The 26731-nt window shown below is 42.2% G+C and overlaps 1 protein-coding gene across 1 annotated transcript; it reads left to right on the top strand.

The window, feature by feature from the left end:
- The first annotated feature begins 1156 nt into the window (after positions 1 to 1156).
- On the top strand, positions 1157 to 26065 carry FRRS1L (ferric chelate reductase 1 like). The gene is made up of 5 exons (XM_019454265.2): positions 1157 to 1491; positions 12308 to 12392; positions 14684 to 14822; positions 17140 to 17386; positions 20806 to 26065. Exons 1-5 carry the CDS (start codon positions 1254 to 1256, stop codon positions 20976 to 20978), a joined length of 882 nt encoding a protein of 293 aa, XP_019309810.2. The 5' UTR covers positions 1157 to 1253; the 3' UTR covers positions 20979 to 26065.
- Positions 26066 to 26731: the final 666 nt, after the last annotated feature.

The raw sequence follows: 26731 nt of genomic DNA, 5'->3' as shown, positions 1-26731 counted from the left end.
TTCTCTGACTGACTTATTTCACTTAGCATAATACCCTCCAGTTCCATCCATGTTGTTGCAAATGGCAAGATTTCGCTCTTTTTCATTGCTGAATAGTATTCCATTGTGTATATAAACCACATCTTCTTTATTCGTCAGTTGATGGACATTTGGGCTTTTCCCATAATTTGGCTATTGCTAATAGCACTGCTATAAAATTGGGGTACATGCGCCCCTATGTATCAGCACTCCTATATCCTTTGGATAAATTCCTAGTTGTGCTATTGCTGGGTCATAGGGTAATTCTATTTTCAATTTTCTGAAAGACCTCCACACTGTTTTCCTGAGCAGCTGCACCAGCTTGCATTCCCACCAACAGTGCAAGAGGGTTCCCATTTCTCCACATCCTTACCAACATCTGTTGTTACCTGAGTTGTTAATTTTAGCCACTCTGACAGTTGCCTCCTTTTGAAGGGGTTAGGTTATGCAAGGGCACCAGTCGTCTCCACTGTTGACACATTTCAAAATTCTGGAAAATAAGCCCTGAATTCGGCCCGAAAGCTGGGTTCTAGTTTCAGCTCTGGCTCTAAGTATCTTAGTTTACCTATCTAGATAGTGGGGATCCTGCTATTTTAACTTCCTTCTGATATGATCCCAAGAAATAATGGGCATAGTAAGTGCTTCATAGAAAACAAAAAGTCTGGAACAAGATGATGGGGGAAGGCAGGAATTCTGGCAAGGTGTGTCCAAGGTACACTCTCCGGGGAGCACTTCTAAAATTTGGATGTGCACTGAGCTCTCTGGGGATCTTGGTAAAACGCACATCCTGACTCATGATTCTGCGGTGAGGCTTGGGATTGGTGATGCTAGCGAGCTTTCTGGGATGCCCATGCTGCACACCCGCGGACCGCACAGAAGCAAGCGTCTAGAAGGGCCAAATCTGTGTGTGTGGTGGGGGTTGGGGATTCGTGGAGGGAGGAAGGGGAGATGGGGAGACTGGAATAAAGGGCGGAGGAAGACAAGCTGCGAGGAGAGGGTCCGAGCCGGGAGGAGATGCTAGGAGGCAGGACCAAGGCTTCGCGCCCGCTGGAGGATGCGCAGAGCGAGGAGCGGGGCGCGAGGAGGCTGGCGGGGAGCGCGGCCCCGCTGCTGCGCGGGATGCGGGCGGGGGCGGGCGCGTGCTGGCGGCGGCAGCGGCTGCGCAGTCCCGGCCCGGCGCCCGCGGCGCCCCCGCTGCGGCCGGAGCGGCCTGGCTTCGGGATCCGTGCGCAGCGATGGCACAGCCGCCCCGGCAGCGCCCGGGGGCCTGGGTGCCGCTGGTCTTGCTGCTGCTGGCCGGGCCCGCCACCTGCGCCGCCAGCCCCGCGGACGACGGTGCGGGCCCTGGGGGCCGGGGACCCCGGGGCCGAGCGCGGGGGGACGCCGGTGCAGACGAGGCGGTGCCGCGCCACGACTCCTCCTACGGCACCTTCGCCGGGGAGTTCTACGACCTGCGCTACCTGTCCGAGGAGGGTGAGGGGCTGCGGCTGGGAGACGCGGGGTGGGGGTGGGGGTGGGGGACCGAGGGGGCGGCGGGAGCGGGACCGGAGGGGCGATTTGGTAAGGATGCGAATGCAGGCAGCTCTGGGACCGCGGGGACCGGGGTGGGGAGTGCACTACTCAGACCCCCGCCGGCCTGCATGAGGCACACGAAGAGCCATCAGCCCCTTCCACCCGCCTCCTGCTTTACAAGCCAGGAGAGGGAGGTGGTCAGCAGAGGTCTGCGAGGCGAGGCTGCGGACCGGTGGGGCTCAGCCTAGGCTCCCCAGTTCTCAGCGGGTGGCTTCCACTTTTCTCTGTCCGAGGTTGGGGTAACGGGTGGTAGGGGAGGAGGCCGCCATCTGGCCTGGGGTGTGTGAGAGCAGGGAAGCTGGTGGGGAGCAGAAATCACAGTTTAAAGTGATGCCTTATTTTCTCCCTATTTGTATTGACCTAAATTTGCGGTGACTAGGGCCCCAACCTACCGGCATTCTGTCCCTGCTCACTGCCCTGCCATCAGAGCTGGGGCATAGCTCCTTCCCCACTTTCGTCCCAGTTCTTTTCTGTTACCACACACGTTAGGGTCCCCTAGTGTGAGCCACCATTGTTGGGGGCTGCTGGGCCCAGAGACTAGGGGGTTTGTCAGCCAGAGACCTCCCTGTGGTGTTGCTTCAGTGAACACAAAAGCCAAGCTGATTCTGTGCAGAAGAAATAGAAACTGGCCTCTTAACTGCTGCAATTTAGAAAGTAGTGATTTTCCTTTTCTTCTGCTAAGAGGGATATGCAAGAATAAAATTGGGGTTGAAATGTCCCTGCAACTGATATGATGCTGGGTATGTTTGCTATGTAGGATTCGGTTCAGCTGCATCCAACAAGCACTCACTAATAGCTTCAATAAGACAGAAGTTTCTCTGTCATGTGAAGAAATCTAGAAGTAGGCAGTCTGGGCTGGTATCGGAAGCTCTGTGCTCATCAGAGACACTGGATCCTGGTCTTCTGTTTCTTCACGATTCTTAGCATGTAACTTCATGGTCCCAAATGGCTGCTTGATCTCCAGCCATTACATTCACTTTCTAGGCAGTGGGAAGGAAGAAGTGGGAAGAAGGTCACTGATTACCTTCATTGGCCACAGTTTAGTCATGTGGTCACATGCAAATTCAAAGGAGGCTGGGAAAGGTGGCCTTTTAGCTGAGAAGTAAGATGCCCAGTTAAAAAAATGGAATTATTGTATCAAAATGGAAAGAATGGATTTGGGGAAATAGTTGGGTAGAGGTTCAGGTGCTAAAACAGAGACACCTACATATAGTGGCTTAAGTAAGATACTTTGTTTTTTTCCTCACATGAGTCTGACTGGTCTGGGCAGGTGGGACAGCTCTGTTCCATAAGGACATTCAGCAACCTACGCCCCTTCCATCTTGTTCCACCTTCCAGCAAAGCTTTGTCCTCATCAGTGTGGTAGAAGTTGGGTTTCTTGCATGTGCTCGTTCAAGCTTGAGGAAAGGCGAAAGAGAGGAGGTTTGGGACAAGCAGTTACCTTTCAGGCTGCTTGCACAGATGACTGCTGCTCACGTTCCTTTGGCAAGAACGTAATTACATGACCTAGCTGCAAGAGAGGCTGGGAAATGTAGTCTTCTACCTGGGCAGCCATATGGCCGGGGGGGGGGGGGGGGTGGGGAAGGAGAGAGAGGGGCAGTGGGAGGATGGCAAGCGGAAGCAGCATCTATCACTCTGGAAAAGAATAAACATTTCAAAGCCCATCTGTTTCTGAAAGCATCTAATACATATTTATTCTGTTGGTAGTCAGCCCAGCACACTGCCAGGTGACTCACACATGGCACACGAGAGCTCATATTCTCACTGGGCACAAATGGAGGAGAGCAGGGGCAGACGCTGTGTGTCAGTTTGTATATACAGAAGGAATGAAATTGTAGAGTCCAGACGGTTTATGAACATGGACATCAGGCAGCTAAGGCCACAAGGAAGATTTTCTAGAGTTGAGCTAGGAAGCACGAAAGACTTTGGTGAGACAGAAAAGGAAGGGCTTTTAGGTGAGGTGACCCCACAGGGGCGGCAGGGCATGCGATGTGTGTAGACATCCCTACTTTGTCTGCTTCCCTTTGTCACCCATTCTGCACATACAGCCTGAAGCTTGGCTCTAACCCCCAGAAATCCGTGATGGTTCCAACCTGCTCATTAGATGAAGCTTCAACTCCTTTATCTGGAGTTTTCTGTTTGGCCCAGTTTCATTTTACAGCCATTTCTTACTCCTCCCCTTTGCTCACCCTGGGCTTTCACTGTCTTCTTCTCTCTCCAGTAGTCTCGCGCATCTTCAGATGCAGTCCTACAGCCATCTGGCGGGTGCTAGTGGGGACATTTGTGGGCTGAGCCTCTCAGGGGCAGCACCTCCACCAGAAATCTCTGGGCCTCGGTTTTAGCCCTATGGGTCCTGAATACAGGCTTTCGCAAGATCCCTCGAAATAACCAGTGACCTTGCCTTTGGGGACTGCCTGAGAGGGAGAAGCAGAAGCAGGAAATGTCCCAGGTGGATGTCCTAAGCCCGAAAGTGAAGGGAAAGAAGATGTCAGGAAGCAGTGTCCCATGCTGTCGTGGGGCCCCATAGCATGAAGGTGCAAGATAGTTGATGCATTCAGGAAATGAGAGGTGAATTTTCCTGGGATAAATTCAGTGGAGAAGGAAGTGGGGGGGGGGGGTTGCTGATTGATTTTGAAGGAAGTGACAAGTGAAGAGCTAGAAATAGTGCCTGTAAACTACTCTTCCTATCAGTACAAATCTAGTGATAGGGCTTCCTGTTTCCTCACTGCAGGGTACTCTCTTCTCTGGTTCAAAGTAGCCAACTAACTGAGTTTTCAATGAAAACATGACCTGGTAGTGTGAAATCAGAAAAAGGCAATGAGAATAATGGGGATAGAGGAGTCACTGAAACCTTGTCTAGAAACCATTTCTCCAGTGTCCAGATAGTCCAAGACCCCCAAAGCCAGAGGCTGAAAACTGGCTGATTTGGGATCTTTAATTGCCTCCTAACTGTTCATTTTTTAAATTTAATTTGTTTTGGTTTTATTATGCTAGTTCTCAGAATTCGTAGGGATTCCCATGGCCTTAGCCTATACAACTAATCCTTACATTCCTAACTCCTCCACTGCCACCTCTTTCAGGGAGCCTTCCATGATTTTCTCCTTCTCCCACCCTCTGCCACCAAGTGAGGATATTCTTTCGTATCATACAATCTAACCCTACCATTGACCCTTTTTATTCTCTGTGATCAGGAGTTTCGATAGGGCCTTGGTGCTTGAATTCTACCACTCATACCCTTTCCTCTTGAGGTTCTTAAGGTAGAATCTATATGTGCAGAACAACAGAATGTAAAACAGATCACCTCATGATTATGGACAAAAATCCTATTCTGAGGGTTCTCTGAAAAAACTTAGTTGGGTGTTGTTAGCTTAGCGTTAAGTCCCAAGTAAAGCCTCCTGCTCTTGTCTCGTTGCCAGAAAGATCTGCAGGTCCTAAAGTCTTACTGCCAGCCATATGAATAGTGGTAGCTGGCTTGCCCTGCCTTGGAAGGAAAAGAGGAAACATATGCATGGTTGCTTATCTTTAAGGCATAGTGATGTGACCACTTGTAAAATGTGGCCCAATCAATGAGTTTCTGACCATTGAATTCTGACCACAGTTTTTCCTACTTGGTAAGAACTAGTAAGACAGTAGAGAGGACAGAGCTCAGGGAAAAGGGCACAAATTCCTTCATCTGCCTATATTCTTCCTACCTGTACCATGTATTGTATGTGGATCCTTTGCTCATCACCCTACCAATCTGGAAGTTCTTTAAAGGTAAATAATCTACATATGATCTAACTACATATCCTCCATTAACGTAGTCTGATAATAACACTAATTGGAGCTAACTTTTAATAAGTGCTTACTGTGTGCCAGGTATTGCCTTAAGTCCCTTATCCATATTAACTTAAAAAAATTTTTTTAACGTTTATTTATTTTTGAGAGAAAGAGACAGAGCGTGGGGGGGAGAGGGACAGAGAGAGGGACAGAGAGAGGGAGACACAGAATCGGAAACAGGCTCCAGGCTCTGAGCTGTCAGCACAGAGCCCGATGCAGGGCTTGAACTCATGAACCGTGAGATCATGACCTGAGCTGAAGTCGGACGCTGAACCGACTGAGCCACCCAGCTGCCCCTCCATGTTAACTTTAAATCTTACAGCAACCCTCTGACTGAGACGCTACTCTTAGCCCCACTTCAGAGTTAAGGAAAGTGACCCACAGAAAATTTAAATATGTTAGTTAACTCACAGCTAGAAAGTAGCAGAGAACTATGTAGGTTTCTTGATTGACTTTATGGATAAGGTGGTGCAGGGTGTCCACAGCCTGTTGGTGAAGCAGAGGGTCCCTGTTGACCTGCACTAGGAAATAGAGTGGGACAGGCTGAATGAGGTATTTTTGTGGGCAAACCTGAGGAAAGGGGCTCGGGATCGATGGAATAGTTGGCAACTGAAGGTTCCTGCATGGTGGAGTGCCACGATGAAGGCTTTGCTAAATGGGTGTTCTCATGTGTGTGGAGCTTTACATATTTTACGTTATAGAAAGTCCCTTGACATTTTTACTTCATTATGACTCTGATAAGCAGAAATGATGATTCAGGCAGTTCAGAAAGAGAAAGAGGCTGGTGCAGTAGTTCTCAGACTTGAACAGACAGCTTCTGGTTAAAACTTCAAGGAATCAAGTACTAAATTAATACCTGAGGCTGTGAGCCAAGCAGTCAATTAGAAGCAATAAATAGCAAACCAGAAGCCATTAACCACCCAGTGGAGTATGGCAAAACAGGCTCAAGGGATTGCAGAAAAGAAACAGACAGTGTCTGTGAATTAGACAAGAATGGAAACCACAAATATTCATCAATTGATACATATCTGGGTTATTTCCCATTTTTGGCTATTATGAATCATGCTGCCGTGAACATCTGTGTACAGGTTTTTGTGTGAATATATGTTTTCTCTCTCTTGATATGAGTATTTACATAGAAAATCAGAAAGAACAAACATCTATAAATCAAGAGAATGCAATGAGGTCACCATAAACAAGATCAGCCTATGTAAACCAAAGGCTCTCTTCTTTAGCAACAATAAGCTAGAAAATGTCAAAGAAATCAAGATATTATTTAAAATAGCAACAAAAATCTGTATAATGTCAAATTTTGCCTAACAAAGAATGCCCTGGTCCTGTGTAGAGAAAACTTTTGACCTATTAAGATATACAAAGGATAGGAATAAATGGGAAATATACCATGATCTTGTAAGGAGTAACTTGGTATTATAAAGATGTCAGTTCTCCCCCTATTCACCTATCCATTTAATGCAATTCCAGACAAGAGCCCAGCAGTATTTGGGAAGAGAAATTGACAAATTAGGATGTATCCTTTACATGGAAGAATCAAGTTCTGTGAATTGCTGAGATACGTTACAAAGCCTAGTAATTCATATAGTGTGGTCCTGGCTCAGGAACAGTCAGATAATCTAAAAACAAAGCAGAAAGTCCAGAAATAGACCTATGTTCGTATGAGAACCAGTAAATTATTAAAGGTGTCATCATAAGTTGCTAGGGGAAAGATGAATTATTTAATAAATGGTGTTGAGAAAAATTGATTCAATGTAGGGAGAAAAATAAAACTGTTTTCTTACCTCACATCGTATAAAAAAATAAATTCCAAATGGGTCAGGTCTAAATGTGAAAGGCAGTACCACAAAGTCAATAAATAATCGTGTGGGGAAATAAATCTCTTCCTATCCTTAGAATGGAGGCTAATGTCTTAGACAAGACTCCAAAAGCACATATCAAAAGAAGAAAAATTATTTCCTCAACTACATCAAATTTAAAGATTTTGGCCCAAGGAAGACTGTCAGAGAAAAAAAGTAAGATTGGTGACAGACGAGAAGGAAAGAAATGCGTGTGAAAACAGCAAACTGATAATCTGGAATACACACAAAGTCCACAAGAAATACTGAAAACCAAGGTTAAAAAAAAAAGGCAAAGATATTTGCACATATACACATCCTAGAGGAGGAAACCCAAGTAGCTGATACAGATATGAGGAAACATTTAACCCCATTAGTACTTAGGAAAATACAGATTAAAATCCTGAGAATGTTGGATGGCATCAGGTACAGGCAAAGGTGTGAGGAAACAGGGACCTTGTGCATTATGGATGGGATTGTAAACTGGTGCTCCCAGTCCAAATACTCATCTCATTGAACTTTGTGGAATTACAGGTGGGACCCAATCATTGCTCTCCATGGTTTATTAAAACAAAACAAAAACCTCTTGCATATGTCTACAAGAAACACACGTAAGAAAGTTCGTCTCCTTCATTATTTGACAAAGCAAACACTGAAGGCAATTTCAGTGTCTAAACTTCGGAGGTTATTTCAGAAAATGCCATTATATGTACATCATGGAATGCTACTCAGTCAGGAGTGATAACAGGTCTCACATTGACATATAGGGATGGACTTCCAAAGGGAAATAATAAACAGAATGAGATTTAACACACAGTGTCATTTATGCGGGTTAAAAGCATACACAAGCTATCTATTTTTCCAGAGCACACATATGTAAAAATAAACATGTGGACAGTGGTTGGTAGGTTGGGTGGGCCCTTGACAGTCTGCTCTGCTTGGGGGCTTCCAGACCTTGTGCATGGCCATGGAATGGTCAGTGCAGTGCAGCTGTGGACAGCATGGCAGGACAGCGCTGTTGGCATAGTGAAAAATTGGCCCTGGAACCTCAACTTTAGATCCAGGTTCAGCTGAAGGCACTTTAGAGATTAATTTATAATGTAATCATGCAAGACTTTCAGGATGGTGTCGTTGGGAATATGAAAGAATTTTTGCAACAAGGCAGGACCTTACCCTGGGCAGGCATGCCCATCCCCTATGAAGAGATGAGAAGCTTACCCCCCAACTCCATGTTGGCGGGGTACCCATTATTACTAATGTGTGCTTTCAATTTATCAAGTAAAATATTGCTTTTTTAAGATATGTATGTCAGAGTTCTCATTTTGTGAAAACCTCCAGCCTTTGCTGAAGGATATACATGAAATACACTACACCAAGTGTCTAAGATGGGGAGGAAAATGGTGTTAGGAATGGATTAGGGAAAATATTAAGATGGGCTTTGCATAGACTGATAAGAATGTTCCATAAACAAAGAAATACCATCAGTTTAATTTGGTGTACCTATGTGCTTAAAATTCTACAATCAAAATGATTTTCCAGTAAAATTGTACAGTGCATGTAAAATGTCCTATTGAACAACACTATTATCTAGCTAGTTATCAAGATGATAACAGCTAATAAGGTACAGTCTTTACAGATACATTGCGTTGGTATTCAAGGAATAATCCATTTAGTCTCTATCAGGATCCAATCAGAAAGAAAGACAGAAACCATATTTAAGCCTTTTTTTTTTTTTTTAACAGGATGCCCAGCCTGGGAATTATCTAAGTAGGTATTGGGGGACTGGAGAAGCAAAAAGGAGCACAGAGACAGTAACTGCAGGAAGCAGCCACCAGCCCTGGGCCTGGGGTGGTAGGAGGGGTGGGGGCAAAGAGAAAGGCTTGAGACTGTAAGAACCTAGAAGCTCAGACAAGAGACCATCCCCAGAAATGCAGCCCAGCCTCTGAGAACAGGGCTTTCTGCACAGCTGCTGATGGTTCCTTTGAAGGCATGATGAGGCTGGTTATGGGAGTCTAGAAAGAAGCTGGAAAAGGTGAAACCATCTGTCACCACAATGACGAAGTAGAATCACTGAGGACTTGTGTAGTGGACAACAAGTCAACTGGAAGGAGTGGTCTTCTTTCCTTCCTCCTACCTCCCAGCCTCCCTCCAGTGTTTCCTTTTGACAGAGTCTAGCCAGCTGGCAAAGGAGAAATGTGGTTTGCAGAGTACTAGCCCATCATAAAGTTGGCTATAGAAGGCTGGGTTGTAGCTCAGAGACCAAAGCTTAAATACTGGCACACAGTCCAAACTTATTTTATGCCAAATAGATTATTTAAATTCAAGGAAAAAATTGTAATATTGCTGTGCTTAATATTGCTCTGCCAACCCCAACTAATCTAGTGAAATTAATTTCTGGTGCAGATAACCCAGCGTGAGTACACAGTTTAAATGGGGTGCTCCATAACAAGACTGCCCTCACGTTAGATCAGCTGGCTACCCACAAACCCCCTCAGGTTCTGTAACTCACTGGAATGTTTCACAGAGTTCAGGAAAGTGCTATACTTACACTGAAGGGTACAGTTCAGGAACAGCTGGTGAAGACACACAGGGTGAAGTCTGGGAGTCTCCCAAATGCAGTTTCTGTGCCCTCTTTCGAAATCAGGCCTTGTCACTCTCCTGAATATTAGTTTGTTCACCCACCAGGAAGTGGCACTGAGTTTCAGTGTCCAGGGTTTCTACTGGGGTCTTATTACATAGGCATGATTTATTTAGTCACTGGCTACATAATTGAACACAGTCTCCAACCTCCTACCCCTCCCTGGGGATGGGGCTGTCTTACAGCCCCAAACCTCGAATCACCTGATTGGTCCCTCTGGTAACCAACCCCAATCATGTGATCCCAAGGGGCTCATGAATAGCAAAGACAGTCCTGCTAGGGAATCCCAAAGATTTAGAGCCCTCTCTTCCCAGGGACCAGGGACAAAAACCAAATTATTATACAACATCTTACAAAACAAGAGAAAAATGTGCCCAAATGCATTTGACAAAAGAAGTTCTCATTTCAAGTTTTAGAAGCATATAAGATAATAGGAAATCAGTGCTAGAAAAGCCCTGAGAAGCCATTTTGCCAACAGTAATAAAGTAGTTTGGTACATTTATAAGTGAGTTTTGTTTCAAAACTTGCTCTTATTTAGAACTAAGAAACCCATTCTTCTAGAAATGATCTTACCCAATAATATTGGTTCTGTGTATTTTACAAAACTTAATAATCCAATAGTAATAATAATTGGCATTTATTGAGCTGGAAATAATGCCAGTGTATTATTCTAGATGCTAGGAAGTAGGAAAAAAATATGGAGAAACTGAGAAGCAGCATTATAAGAGATTGTCTTTTTCAGTTACTTATAGAATTTTTATTTTTTATTAGTAACTTTTTTTGAGAGAGAAGGAGAGCGTGTGTGCAAGCAGGGAAGGGGCAGAAAGAGAGAGGGAAAGAGAATCCTAAGCAGCTTCCATGCCCAGCACAGAGTTCTGTCTCACAAACGTGAGATCGTGACCTGAACCAAAATCAAGAGTCAGTTGCTTAACTGACTGAGCACCCAGGCGTCCCGGTTACCTATAGAATTTTTAAAATGTAAGTAGTCATTGTATTGTATTCTGAGAAAAAAATAACCTCAGCATTGTAGTGAGAAATAAGAAGAACATATATGCAGATGCTTAACATAGTTTGTAGCATTAAGCGGTTGCTCAATAAAATGTTAAGAGAAAAAAATAAAACCACCTCATCTAAGGCAGGTCTCAGTCTATAGTACCAAAATAGATTTAGGACTGAGCATAAAATAAGCATAAAAGTGGAAAAACTGATGCATTTGGCTCAATTGCTTAAAGATGGCAAAAAGCTAGGGCTGTATTTTAGCATGTGGTCAAGATCTAGGGTAGTAGAAATGAACTGTCCATGGTGTACAGATGTGTGCCAAGAAAGTGTGGCCTGGTGGCTTTTTAATTTTATTTTTATTTATTTATTTTTTAATGTTTATTTTTGACAGAGAGAGAGAGACAGACAGACAGACAGACAGTGTGAGCAGGCAAGGGGCAGAGAGAGAGGGAGACACAGAATCTGAAGCAGGATCCGGGCTCTGAGCTGTCAGCACAGAGCCCAACAGGGGGCTTGAACTCGCAAACCATGAGATCATGACCTGTGCCAAAGTCGGATGCTTAACCGACTGAGCCACCCAGGCTCCCTGGTGGCTTTTTTAATAAGGCATAACCTGATGGAACAAAGTAAACAAAGCCTCAAGTTTATATTTATTTACATTTCTTAATGTCTGTGGGTGATTTTATTTATTTGACAATCATGTGGTCACCATCCAATGCCAAGCACTATGCTGGACAGAGAACACAAGATGAATCACACATGGTTCCTGTGTGCCTGGAGTTAACAGCCAAAGAAAAAAATCTTGCTGTCACAGACTGGAAGCGTAATGTAGGGCTGCCCTTCAGTGTGTGGTTGAATGCATTATGATGTTAAGTCATCTTGCAAGAAAGATACTCAGCTGTTAGAAACGGTGTTGTTCGAAGAATTTAGTGAGATATGAAAATGTCCTATACAGCTTAATGAGGAATGGAAGTTCAGAGAAAGGGGAAAATCCTACTATTGTGTATAGATATAAATGGAAAGGAAAACCTGTACCATCAAATATATATTTCATTGTTGATTTTTTTTTCTCTTCGAGCACATGTGCTGCATGAAAACTGATTTTCACACTCCCAGAGACTGTGGTGAGCCAGTGGTTACATGGAATTATGCCACCCCCTGACTCAGGTTCCTTGCCTATAAAATGAGGGAAAGGCCACATATCCTCAGTTAACATGCAAGACTGTGTCAAAGATGTGTACTGTGCATCCTACCATCATGAAGAGGGTGATTAGGCTTAAAGCCCTTTTCTGAGACCTGAAGCCTTTCTAGACACGTGTGATGGAAAATAGTCAATATATTAAAAAGAAAAACGTCTCCTTGGAAAAGCTGTCACTGGATTTTCTAACCATTGTTTATTCTCACCGTCTAGGTTACCCTTTCCCTACTGCTCCTCCCGTGGATCCATTTGCCAAAATCAAAGTGGATGACTGTGGAAAGACTAAGGGATGCTTTAGGTTGGTAGATCTGCGAGTTGGATATCTTTAAGGCTAAGACACTGATTTACTTCTCAAGGTAGTATTTAAATTGCATACAGGTTATTCTAATCAGGGCCTGCACCCCCTCACAGCTTCAGCAGGGATGTGGCCTGTTTCTGGTGGGCACCCCAGTTTTCGGTCTTAGACGCCGTAAACTCTAGAATGCTACTTGGCACTGGAACGCTCTGACCTGGCTTTTCACTTATGACCATACTGCCATTGGCCCAGGTATTGACTCCTAACCAGTTGGCTATATGAAAAAGAATCGTGGCACAGGCTATGTCTTATTAGGCTGTGAGCGGGACAGACAATGATAGACATCTAAGACCTCCAGTTCCTTTTCAAGTAAAGACTCATGACTTAGGAATATCTGGGTGATACTAAATAGTCATTAAACACTGATTATTATAGCTGGTTATCTTAGGTTTAGTGAGTCCCTCTGTGATTATTAGTAGTGTTCTATCAAGACATGATGGGAGCTAGCAAACACCAATACAGACAGTGAACCTCCCATCCAGACAGCTCCACATTGTTGGAAAAGCCTCCTCCTCTTTGAATTTGTTATTTCCTAGGATAAATTGTCCTTGAGTAAAGGTTGTGATGGCCACTGCACTGGAAGTTCTGAATTTTTTTTTTCTTTTCTTTTCTTCAGTGCTCAAGGAGAAAAAATTGAATAAAGGGGTTTTGAGTTTTCTTTGGATTACAAAGGTATTTCTAAGGAATTTTTAAGAATCCAAATAATACTATTATTGAGGAACATGGCCAGCAATATTAAGCCTAGTGATGGGTGACATTTTTTTTTTAATGTTTATTTATTTTTGATACAGAGGGAGACAGAGCATGAATGGGGGAGGGTCAGAGAGAGAGGGAGACACAGAATCTGAAACAGGCTCCAGGCTCTGAGCTGTCAGCACAGAGCCCGACGCGGGGCTCGAACTCACGGACCGCGAGATCATGACCTGAGCCGAAGTCGGCCGCTTAACCGACTGAGCCACCAGGCGCCCCAATGGGTGACATTTTTGAGGAGGGAAGGAATTTCAGTACCTGCTGGCTTCAGGGTGACTTGTTTTCTGGCACATTCATTTCTCCTTTAGCTTTCCTTACCCCCGTTCAGCATTTTCAGCCCATTCCATGTTGTCTTGAAATTTACATCTCTTCCCACCTACTCAGGGTACCTGCCAGCCTTGTGGCGTGTTCCCTGCCTCCTCAGTCAGCACTTGACAGCCTTGTGCCCTGTTTCTTCACATGCCTCCCACCTGAGCTTCTGTGGTCTCACCCGTTGCTAGTTTTCTGCTATTGTGAAAATGGTGTAAAAATGATGTTCCTCAACTAGGGCTTTCAGATTCTTAAAGGGTCCACACGTCTTCTGTAAGAAAGTTTAAATTTGCGTTTCCATTTCAATAGTGCTCCTTAAAAAGATTAATGTCTGCATAATCTGACTATCTGGATAACCAGTTTATACTGCCCTATATTCTGGTGTCTAAATTTGTAATTGTGTTAGCATCAGGTAGCCTGACAGAGCGCAGATTTTATAAATATTGATGCATTCGTGCTCAGTGAATACCAGATGAGGTATCCATTTGGTGTATTGTACGTATAAGGGTTTTGCAGTGGTTCAAATAGATAAAAGTGGAGGAATGTGGAATTGTGTTTAGTGGAATTGTGTTTAGTGGTGGTGGTAAGAGCATGTTCAACCAAGAGACCCTGCACAGTATAGTCAAATATACCCCTATGCAGGTAAGCAAAATCCACCTTCAGTAACACTGCATTATCTATTGCACGAATGCTGGGAATTTGAATGTTCCTGGTTCTGTAGCTTAACTTATATTTCATTTGTAAATTTTTGTTAGTTTAGTTGTATGGGAATTTGTAAGTAAAGAAGAACTGGTATACATTTAATTAACAAAGACAGTTTATTAACTCAGATTTTTTTTTTCCTCTGGAAGGGATTCAGAAATAATTCAGTAATAACTAGTCTCTGAGAAGCTCTAATATAATGTCGAGAATACTGGCTGGGAGTGGAGGCCCTACTGACTCACTGTGGAAGCCCCTTCCCATCTCTGGTCCCTCAGGATGTATGTGGATAAAAAGGAGCAGTTAGATCCTCTCTGTGTTCTCTCCTGAGTGAAACTGGTTTTGAGATCCCTGGTAGCAAAGATCTAATTTATCTGATAATCTTGCTGAGGTGTGCCTGATACATTGATGACTTCTTAATGTATTTATGAATAAGTAGCTGAAGAAGTAGTGATATGTTTTGATATGTCCTATAGATATGGCAAACCGGGCTGTAATGCAGAGACTTGTGACTACTTCCTTAGCTACCGGATGATAGGGGCTGATGTGGAATTTGAACTGAGTGCCGACACAGATGGTTGGGTAGCAGTTGGATTCTCTTCAGACAAGAAAATGGTAAGACGCGAATCATGATAAAAGGTGATTTTTTTTTTCCTTCAGTTTGCTGTGCTACTTTAGATTTTAGAGAATGGGCATGGTTTTGTTTCTCTAGGTTCCCATGCCACTGTTAAATGTGAGAAGTGAATTTCTAGCATTTGATTTCCTTTTTCAAAGCAAAGCAAATAAATTGATCAAAGCATAATAATGACTATATTAGTTATGGCTCTCTGATTGAAAGTTAAAAAAAAATTTCAAGCTGGCTCAAACAAAAGAAAGGGTTGGTTATGAGAATACAGGGTATCTTGTGGTACCCGCATTTATTAGTTGTTACGGCAATAATATTGCAAGAAGCGTCTCCAAAACTACACCGTTTATAAGCATTATTTCTCGTTCACATGTGTGTGATTTGGCTAGGGCTCAGCTGGGCTTGGCTCCTGTCCGTGGGTTGGATTCAGGTTTTCTCTAATCATTCTGGAACCAGCAGCTACCAAGGCATGTTGTTTTCTTGGCAGAGGCAGAAAGGCATGATCCATCCAAACTTATTTCCAACCTCTGCTTACATCACATCTGCTAACATTTCAATGCCCAGAGTAAGTCACACTGTGAAGCCCAGAATGAAGGGACAGGGGAGTTCACTTATCTTACCAAGAGGCCCCTTGAAAGTGTGGGTTTGTAATACTAGTACTGGGGATTGAATAATTGAGTCCAACAATTCATTCCTCCATAGTACACATGGGCAAGAACACATCTGGTCCTGAGAAAGACCAGAAGCCAGGACCAGGAACAGGCAGGGCATCAGGATCCCAGGCAGCTGTCTGTCTCTTACCTGTGCTTCTCTCTGTGCTCTGCTGTGTTCTTCCCCTCCTTCCTCTGTAGCACTATCATTTGCCATTTCACTATGCCAGGGTGCTTTCCAACAGCCAGACTTTCTGGGGCCTCTGTACCTCTGCACATGTTGCTGTTCTATCAATAGGAGCCACCTTATTCTCTTCAGCTGACCTGTTGTGAGGCTTCTACAATGAGAGAAGGCCAGCTTAGACAGGGTTAGAACAGTGGGAGTGGTGAGAAGTGCTCAGATTTGGGGTGTGTGTGTGTGTGTGTGTGTGTGTGTGTGTGTGTATGTTTTAATGTTTATTTAAGAGAGGGAGAGAACGGGGGAGGGACAGAACGAAAGAGAGAATCCTAAGCAGGCTGCATGGTCAATGCAGAGCCCAACATGGGGCTCAGTCCCACAACCCTGGGATCACGACCTGAGCCAAAATTAAGAGTCGGACGCTCAACCAACTGAGCCACCCAGGTGCCGCTAAAGATTTTATTTTTAAGTAATTTCTACATCCTGTATGGGGCTCAAACTCACAACACTGAGATCAATAGTCTCATGCTCTACTGACTGAGCCACCCATTTTTTGGACCTGTTTTTTAAAACTTTAAAGGTACAGACAATCTGTAAGGATAGTGCAACACATTTGCTTCACCCAGATTCACCAAATAACTTGTTTATTGTGGTGAAATGTACATAACATAAAGTCTGCCATTTTTAGCCATTGTAAAATGTACATTTCAGTGGCATCAATTATATTCACAGTATACAACCATCACCACTGTCTACTTCCAAACTTTTTTCTTTTTTTTTTTTTTTAACAAATGATGTCACTTTTCCACACGTGCTTTATCTCACTACCCTGCTGTTGCTGCTGGTACTTGCTATATTATTTTTATTATTTTCTGGAAACTTTGGAGATTAAATCTATTTATTAAATTCAGGAAGTTAAACACTAATATGATAGTATTTTCAAATATACAGCCCATTTTCCAGTGTTGTCCATTGTCGCAATACTATCCTTTATAGAAAGTTTTATTTTATGACTTAGGATTCTGTCTACGAACACTATTAGTTGTCATGCATTTCTTTATTTTGAAATCAATTCGTAGCCTTTTTTTTTCTTTTTTTGGTCTTTCATGACATCAGTCCTTGTGAAGATTATAAGTATTTTTGTAATAGTTTTTGTAATCATTTTTTGTAGAAGTCTCAGTTTGGGTTTGTTTGATTGTTTCCTCATGATTAGGTTACTTTTGTGTTGTCAGCAGGAATACTAAATAGCTGGAGATGTATTCTTTGAACATCACATAAGGAGGCATTTGATGTCAGTTATTGTAATGCTAACTTCACTCACTTGGTTAAAGCTTTTTTAATAAAAAAATAGGTTTCTCTGGGTGGGATTTCAAATTACAGAGGTAATGAAATGGATATATCTGAGTGAAATTTCCTTCTAGCAGAAAAGTTTGTGAAAGACACACCTTTGACTTCTTCCCCCATTGTTTTTCATGTTAGGGTGGTGATGACGTCATGGCCTGTGTCCATGATGACAATGGCAGGGTCCGCATACAGCACTTCTATAATGTAGGCCAGTGGGCAAAAGAGATTCAGAGAAACCCTGCCAGAGATGAAGAAGGAGTCTTTGAAAACAATCGGGTCACCTGCAGATTTAAACGCCCTGTGAACGTTCCCAGAGATGAAACAATTGTCGATCTGCATTTGAGTTGGTATTATCTGTTTGCTTGGGGTCCAGCCATTCAGGGTAAGCTCACACTTCGGCATCCCGTTTAAACACCAGACACTGCTTTGCTTGTGTTCATTATTTTTTGGGCAAGAGAGTGATAAGCCCTTTGGATGATACAACAGAAAAAGGAGATATGATCCTGCCTTCAGGAAGTTGTAATGGACTTAAATACACAGACATACAAATGGACAACTAATACACATACGTAGCTAGCACAGTACAAGGTAATTTATGATGAGCTGTGTGCTTAATGGAACAGATCATATATCTGCTATATGTGGGGGTATGTGCTGTATTAAATTCTCACAACATTCTCATTTACTCCTCACCACATCCTTGAAAGGTATAGATATTATCATCCTCATTTTGGAGAGATTAAGGAACTTGGTCAAGGCTATACAACAATTAATGGAGGAACTAAAATTCCGTCCTAGGTCTGTCTGACTCCAAAGTCAGTGAGTACTCTTAGCTCCTATGTTCTAAATGTAAAAAATACTGAACAGGAAAGGACATCTTGAGACTTCTCTAGAGATTGACACCAAGCGTCTCATTAGTGTTCACTTTATGACTGTTCTGGTGGTCACAAACCCACCAGATTATCCTATAATTTAGCCCATTGCTCCTCAGATTTTAATATGTACAGGAATTGCCTGGCTCTGTCATTAAAATGCAGTTTCAGTAGGTCTAGAGTGGGACCCAAGATTCTGTGTTTCTAACAAACTTCTCAGTGGATGCTGGTCCATTGATGACCTCACTCTGGGTGGCAAGGCTCTTCAACAGATCCCCCACAAAGACCCAAGGATATCATGAGACCTTTTGGAGGCTGCCAAAATCACGTTGCATGGTGTCTTCAGCCTTCCTCCTGGCTGATCAAGCCTAACGGCCTAAAAACGAAAGTGAGTTAGTTGTTCATGGTGCTTGTAGGAGAACTCATTCTGGCTCCTAGCAATTAATTGCATCTTTGTGTACTGTGTGCTTGTCAACTCTCTGTTGCCTAATCTTCTTCTTCGAGTTGTTTCCATTGATTAGTCTGGAGAGTTTATACCTTTTTTTTTTGCCTGTTTCTAATTGGGAAATCATTTGGATGCCTGCAGATTTGTGACACCTTCCCCGTTTGCTTATTTCCCATGATACCAACAATGGGTCTGCAGTTATATCTTTGAGAACTTTCAGTACTCATGGAAATAAATTATATCTTAGCCTGGAGAAATGAACTCATTTAAAATGATAGCATTTGAAAACTAAAACTTTAGATTTGAGTGTGGGTTCTCCCTCTTGGTAGCTGTACCCAGCCTTTATCTAAATTCTGAACTCCAATTTCTTTGTATCTAAAATGGGGATGATGATAATACCAACCTCCTAGGATCATTGTAAGCATTGAGAGAAAACAAGTATTTGAAACTCCTTTACAAGTTGGAAAGTGCTGTGCTTTGCAAAGTCATCATCTAGCGTAAATGGAATAATAGCCTAACATTCTAAGCCCTCCTCAAGTCTGATCCCACGTTGCCTGATTAGCCCTCTCAGGACAATTGTTCTTGTCTCTGTCCTCAAACAGAACAGACATATTCCTACCCCATATATGGGCTTGTGCTTTTCCTGTTTCTGGAGCACCTTCTGTGGATTAAATTACTCTCTATTGATCATATATTATACACTCTTAAAGTCTCTCAGAGGGGATACACTTTAAGCTAAGGCTTGAAGGGGATATAGGATTAGGTTTCCCTCAAGGGAAGCCTGATGTGGAGGTGCATGGTTAAACCTTGGAGCCCATCATATGTGACCAATGAGGGAGGTAGGTTAGGTGGGAGAGGTGATGGGATCTGCTGAAAGAAAAATTTCCCAGGGCGCCTGGGTGGCTCTGTCAGTTAAGCGTCCAATTCCAGCTCAGGTCGTGATCTTATGGTGAGTGGGTTCGAGCCCTACATCGGGCTTTGTGCTGACAGCGAGGAGCCAACTTTGGGCTCTCTGTCTACCTCTCTCCCTGTCCCCTCCCCCACCCACGCTCTCTCAAAAATAAACATTAAAAATTTTTTTTTATTAAGAAAAAATGAAAAATCTCCATGCCAATCTGAGGAGTTTGAATTTGTGTTGACAGGAGCCAGCACGGACCCTGGAGCAGGCAATTAATGTGTCAAATTTGTTGGGCTTCCCTGCCAGATGGGACTTTAAAAAACACTCACTCTGGGGCGCCTGGGTGGCTCAGTCGGTTAAGCCTCCGACTTCAGCTCAGGTCACGATCTCGCGGTCCGTGAGTTCGAGCCCCACGTTGGGCTCTGTGCTGACCGCTCAGAGCCTGGAGCCTGTTTCGGATTCTGTGTCTCCCTCTCTCTCTGACCCTCCCCCATTCATGCTCTGTCTCTCTCTGTCTTAAAAAAAATAAAAAACACTCTGAGCCCCATTTTTTTAAAATTTTTTTATTTATTTTTGAGACAGAGAGAGAGACAGAGCATGAATGGGGGAGGGGCAGAGAGAGAGGGAGGCACAGAATCGGAAGCAGGCTCCAGGATCTGAGCCATCAGCCCACAGCCTGACGCGGGGCTCGAACTCACGGACCATGAGATCATGACCTGACTGAAGTCGGCCGCTTAACCGACTGAGCCACCCAGGCACCCCTCTGAGCCCTATTTCTAAGGAGGCCTTTGTATTGAACTCACATGCCTGTAGTCTCCTTAACCCGAGGTCCATGTGACTTATTCAGGAGGTCAGGCACTTTGAATCAATTTCAGCTTATTAAGCATCCCATACACACAGCCTTCCTCTCTTTACACGTCTCACCAGATTAAAAAAAAAAAAAGTCTCCAGTCCAAACACTTGTTTGGTATCTGAATCCTCCTACTTTCTCTACTATTCCACCTCACTCTGCCTGTCAGACATACAGATGCACACATAGCACACCGCACACTCTCTGGTCTGGCCCGGGCAGGCCACCACTTCCTGTACCACAGACAATGAAAGAGACTTCCATCTGTAAGCAAGTATGACATGATCAGGAGTTGTTGATGATCCATTATATAAAAGATCTGTTTGAGGGAAAAAATAGTAGCTCTTGCTGCTTAAAATCAAAATACGGTTTTTCATTTGGTATTAGTAAGATAAAACTCATCAGACACCTTGTAAGTAGGCATTCATACAGTGCTAAGAAGCAACAAAGTGGGGTGCAATAGATCAATAGTATTGTTCTGGTAGGGGGGTGTGGATTCATGAAAGCCAGCCTTTTGGGGTAAATTTAGCTACTTTTTATGTTCTTTCTATTTCTGTGTATGTACAAACATTATGGAGAATTCTGATGATTCTAATACGTGATTCCAGATCTTTATAATCCCCGCTTATGTATTCAATGTGAAAGACTTGTCTAGTTTTTCTGTTGTTTGCATACATCATTTTAAATCTGTGCGCTTTTTTTGACTACCCCCTTCCTTTTGCTTTCTTTCCTAAAGGCTCTATCACCCGACATGATATAGACTCACCACCGACTTCAGAGCGTGTTGTCAGTATTTACAAGTATGAAGACATTTTTATGCCATCGGCTGCCTATCAAACCTTCTCTTCTCCATTTTGTTTGCTTCTCATTGTTGCCCTGACCTTCTACCTGTTGATGGGAACTCCTTAACCACAGCTGCAAAGCCAACATATTAAATGGATTATTAAGTCTTTAGTATAATATATTTCTAAAGAGTATGCAGTATAATTTTAGTTTTTATTATTTAAAAAAAGACTTTTATGATTTCAGCTTTTTGGAGGAAAGAGCAAGCTTCTTTTCTAATCAAAGAAGATTGTTTAATATTGATCCCATACTTTTGGAAAGTAGTTACTTAAAATTTTTCTAAGCACTTTCAAGTGTGTTTTCTTCTTTCAGCTTTCATACCATCTCTGAGTTGGCTTGATGAAACTTATTAGTGCCAGCGTATTGAATGAGATTTGAAGTTGAAGAAAGCTGCCTTTTTGGTGACACCCATGCCATGTGGCTACTTGGTCAGATAACACATAACAAGGTAGAGAAAGAGCTAGGCACAGGGTCTCTAAACAACCTTTACTCTTCCGACTACAGCTCAATAGAGTTACCTGAAGCATTACTAAAGAGAACTTCACTGGATGGTCCTGGTTCACGACCAGCCTTTTGGGCAGAAGAAGTTTCAAATTTCCATAAATGTGTTTGGATATTTATACAGCTGATGGGGAGAAAGGGAAAGGTTACCATGATAAGAAAATGGTTCGTATTTACTTGCAATTTCTTCTCAATCAGTGAATAGTTACAAGAAAATATTTTTATTGCTGTTTGGAAAGGTTAGAAAAGGAACTGTGAGTGTACCTGAAGATGTACAACTATATTAATGATAAAATATGGGCATTCTTAGTGATTAGAATTTGGACTCTTCTATCACTGTATTTTATAAATTAAGGTATTCATCCGTGGTTACAGCTAATTGTATTGTCAAGAGTTGACATCCACTGGGTGTATGATTAAATATGTATTATAATAGGCAAAGCATCTTAATAAAAATGAAAGGCATTTTGAAAATAAATCAACATTTTTGAAGATTGTGGAGATTTGGAGTAGAAACTTTTTAAGATGACATTTTTCTTTAATTAGAAAATGGGAAATGACCCCTAAAGTGAATTCATCTGGAGTTATCCATTCAAAGTATTCAGACTTGTAAATTGGACCAGCAGTCAGCATAATTTATAATAATTCCTAGACTTAATGCATTCTGTTTTTTCAAAGGAACCCAAATGTTCCTTTGTTCCAAATGTCTCTGCTAACAGCCCATTCAGAGGAAAAGAGTCTATGGATATAGTTAATTGCTGATGGATTTGCATTGTAGAATTTTGGAGTCCTCTGGTTTGCATCCCCGCCCCTTGTTGCTTTAGAGCTGGCTCCAACTTTGTGGATTTTGTGATTAAACAAGACTGGAGACTGTGATTTCTAATGCCATCCTTGGAATTCACATCAAGGTGAAAGTCCACCTGGGGAGAAAGCTTTCGAATTCTGGAACTGCACAAAAAATAAGGAAAACATCGAGATTCTGTGACATGGTTTACCAGGTGCATCCGAGGAATGTTAGAGAAATAATCCTCTTGCAGATGTAGAGAGATTAAATGACATTTAGTGAGCAAAAGAGTTGGGTGTAGGCTTCAAACTCAGGTCATCTCGTTCAAGTCTGTGGCTCCACCTCACTGTGATTGCCTCGGACAGAACTAAGCCCTCTGCTTGCTTCCAGCTGAGGATGGCCTGTGCACACCTTTTAAGTTGTAGCTGTTGTTTAGTAGTAAGGATACGGAGTAGGCAGGCACCGACCTTGTATATAAGAAGGCAAATATTTTTATACTTCATGCTCATGTATATAGTATTTCGGCTATAAATAGATTGAGACTAAAGAGAGACTGGCTAGCCTCTGTAGCAGGCAGGGAATGAATAAATTAACGGATTTTCCTTCTGCTTAATTTCAAGTCAAGCTAATTTTTCCACAAATTATTTTACTTTGATGACCAGTTTTGCATATTTGTGCTTAGAACGTTCTCTGACTTCTTACTGCCACCAGGGTACAATGCAAACCATTTATTTTTTATTTATTTATTTTTTTTGCAAACCATTTTGATTACCTCCAAAATCATCTTTTGCTCTCACTCACCTCTCATGGTGTTGCCTGTGCCCAGACATCTTACACTTCTGTGCTTGCTGAACTCCTACTTATGTTTCACGTCACGGCTTCAATTGTTCTTCCTCCACTCCCCTGGACTAGATAGGTTTTGGTCCCCGCTGTGTGCTCCCACAGCACACTGGGCTTCCCCATCGTATTACTCATTGCACTTCAAACTCTTGCTCACCGTCCCTTGCTAGCTCCCTGGTGCAGGGACCATTTCTTGTTCCTCATCATTGTAACAGGCACTGCTACACAGTAGGCGCTCAGCAAACATCGTTCAACAGAACAAGTAAATGACTGTACTTCTGTGCCAAGTTTGGTTGGTTCAGAGGCTTATATTTCGTATACGGTGCCAAACTGGCCAGCCAACATTTTTGTATGCTCCCACTTGTGATCAAACCATAAACCATTTCTTTAGTGAACACTGAACTTCTGAGACACAAATAGGAAGATGGTTACTAGCCATGCTATTTTATCCTACAGCGAAACTTAGTGGATATTTTTAACAATAATGGTTGTTCACAAATAAGAATTCACAGACCAGGGATGCGGAACGGCATTGCACTGTCATTTCACAGAATCATTATAGGCACACTGAAATTAAAATTCTGTAGACTTCAATTTCATTTATTCTTACCTATTACAAAAATAAATTTCTATTTTATCTCTATATTCCCATTTTCCAGCATACTACTTGTCACAGGGGAGATGCCTAACCAGTTTTTTTTTATAAAATTCCTGAAGAGAATAATAACAGCTAAATGTATTTAGTGCTGTTCTAAGCACTTAATGTGGATTAACCCACATTATCCTACACATTTATTAAATGGAACCCACTCTCCACACTCAAATTAGGTAGGTGCTTTTTCCTCTCTTTACTGATTCACAATAAAGGACTTTTATAGTTCTATTTGGGGAAAGGGGTACGGTTTATTTCAACTTCCTTCTTAAAGACATTTAGTCTTTGTTTTATCAGTCATTTTAGCGCTTTTAATAGTTTTTTTTTTTTTTTTTTAATGTACAGATTGGACAATACTGGAAGAATGTATTTGTCTTAGTTAATTTTTAGAAGTGATTTACCTAAAACCTCAGGTCTTCTTGTTTGGAACCCAGTGCCCTTTTATTGTGCCACTGTAGTCTCAAAGCTGAATTTATAACCATGATTTCAAAAACGAAATGCAGGAGCCATATTTAATGATCTTAAGCTGGCTTTTGTTGTTAAGGAAATCGGAAAGTCGGGACCACTCAGGATAGGTTTTTCATCCCAGATAGTTTTTCCTACAACTTCTGTAATTAAGTTTACCACCTATATTCTGGATTTTGTGTTTCCAAGATGTTACCCCTGAGGTTGTGTGTCCTTCTTGGCTCTAGCCTGGGGTCTGCATACTTTTTCTGTAAAGGGCCAGATGGTAAAGATTTTAGGCTTTGCAGTCTCCGTTTCCACTCCTCAGCTCTGTTGCAGTAAATTCAGAACTGAGTGAGCAGCAGTTTTAAATACTCTGAGCTGTGGAAATCATGAATGACTTTTACTGTTGCATTGCTCTTCATGGTGGGGATTACAGTGTTTAAGAATAATTTATTTCCCTGTAGATTTCTTTTCAAGGGTTATCTAAATCTGTTACACCCAGGGGAGAGTTTTACACACATGACTATAGCCTCTCCTTTGTGTATCCTAATGGAAAAATGTTCGGGAGCCCCTGTACTAGGCCAGATGCTGAGATGTGTATACTTTGTTGTATATAATTGTATATAAGTGTATATCCTTGTTCTCTAAACAGAATTGGTTATGTTTAGTGAACAGTTGGATTAATCTCAGTGTGTTTGTATATATATTTGTACATACATGATAAGATATACATAAATCTCTATATTTACATGCCATACCCATGTGAAGGTCTTTGTCAGGATTGTTCCTGTTTCTGATCTCTTGAACACTGTAAAACCCAAGAGATAAAAAACATTGTGCAGATTGCAGGCAAAACTACCCTTTAGTTTATAGGAATTTAGTTTGTAGAAAGAATTCCTTTTTTTAAGCCTTGCCTCCACCACTCAACATTCTATGAATTGTTAAAAATATATAACGTATCATTGTTGAGTTTGACTTTTCTATATGTTTAGTTAAGAAACTAAAGCTAACGTTAACGGAGTAAACGGCATGTTGATACAGCCTGTGCCTGATTTGTATTTAGAGTCCCTATTCAGGTATTTAGTTTCAAGTTGGACTTCTTTGTTTTTATACTTAACAAACGACTTGAGTAGAAGTTCCTTGTCACAAAGTAGAGGCTATGCTAATGTGATTTTAAGTATGTCTGGAGACTGAAAATTGACGTGATTCCTCAGGCTCTTTGAGATTTTTCTTGTAAAATACACTGATGCTGGATTGTTTTCAGTTCTCCCTCCCCCCCCCCCCCAGGATATTTGCCATTAGGCAAATAGCTGTTAAGGTCCTTCTTCTGGAGGGTAAGCGATTCCCGAGGGTCATGGGGTGCAGCGGGTGTTGTGGCATTCACCCGGGTCACTGGAGTAGTTACCGTTTCATCACATACGATGTCCTGCCATCTGGAAGAGTGAGTGCAGCTTCCCCACTTGCCTTATTCCCACAGACATGCTGACAAGCTGGAATAGTCTGGCTCCAGGAGTATTCATATACTTTTTTGAGACTGTCTACAAATACTATTTTGTAAAAAACTATGCCTTTAAATAGACACCGATGGGTTATATTTGTTTTGTAATAATTGTGTACCTAATGTTCAATTGTTATTGATTTTGAGATTTATGTATATTTATAAGCCTGTCCTATGTGAATTTTTACTCCAAGACGTGAAACCTTACTAATAAAGACATGGATTTCTATTTATGTAAAGTAATTGTAGCAATATTCCTAGATGCTACCTAAATGATTATTCTGTCCATTTGCCATCTCAAATACTTTCACCTTTGAGAATGATGTCACAGTTAGGATACATTAGCCAGATTTAAACTTTAAACTATAAATTCTCAACATGGTTTGAAATTCTTCCTGTTGATGTAATTAAAGTTAGTTTGTAATTCCGTATTGCTTTGCTGTGGTCTGTTTTTGGTTTTCTGTGGTTTGTTTTACATGCTTTCCATTAGTAAAGTCTTCCTGAATTCGTAGACCTTGGAGAAGATTGGCAGCCTGTCTTGTCTGACAAAGAGTAAAGTCATGTGGCAGTAGTCAGGTAAAAGTCCTTCTAGAGAAACAGTTTGCAGAACAAAATTGTGTTCATAGCTTCAGCTTAATACCTTTATCAAATAGTAAATGGAGGCCTATGACCCCATTTCAGGTATACAGTATTAATCCGTTGTAGCACAAAACTAGCTCTCAGAATTTCAGTTATGGGTCTTACTGGGAGCTAAATCGTATTATATGTTAGGAATAGTTAGAGTTTAGTAGTAGAGTCTCCTGAATCATTATGGAGGTATGGGAATTGCAGAAAGTAGTAGCTGAGTGGTCAGTGCTATGGGGGCTCGATTGAGAAGCTCAAGGAATGTCACTTTAAGAAAGAATTAGGCATTACCACATTCTGCACTACAGGCTGATCTTCACCCCCCAAGAAAACAAATACGGTACAGTATTTCGTTATTTCTTGGTATTCTAGGTGTTCCCTGTGGTATTTATTTTGCAGGATACTCAGTGGATAGTTCATCTGTCAGACCTGCTCCTGGCTGATGTTTGACTTGGGATTTCCTTAGGGCTCAG

The sequence above is a fragment of the Panthera pardus genome, unplaced genomic scaffold (genome assembly GCF_024362965.1).
Source record: "Panthera pardus isolate Hobbes unplaced genomic scaffold, ASM2436296v1 HiC_scaffold_20, whole genome shotgun sequence".
Classification (NCBI taxonomy): Eukaryota; Metazoa; Chordata; class Mammalia; order Carnivora; family Felidae; genus Panthera; species Panthera pardus.
Note: the sequence above shows the minus strand (reverse complement) of the source record. Positions and strands in the feature narration are given on the sequence as shown.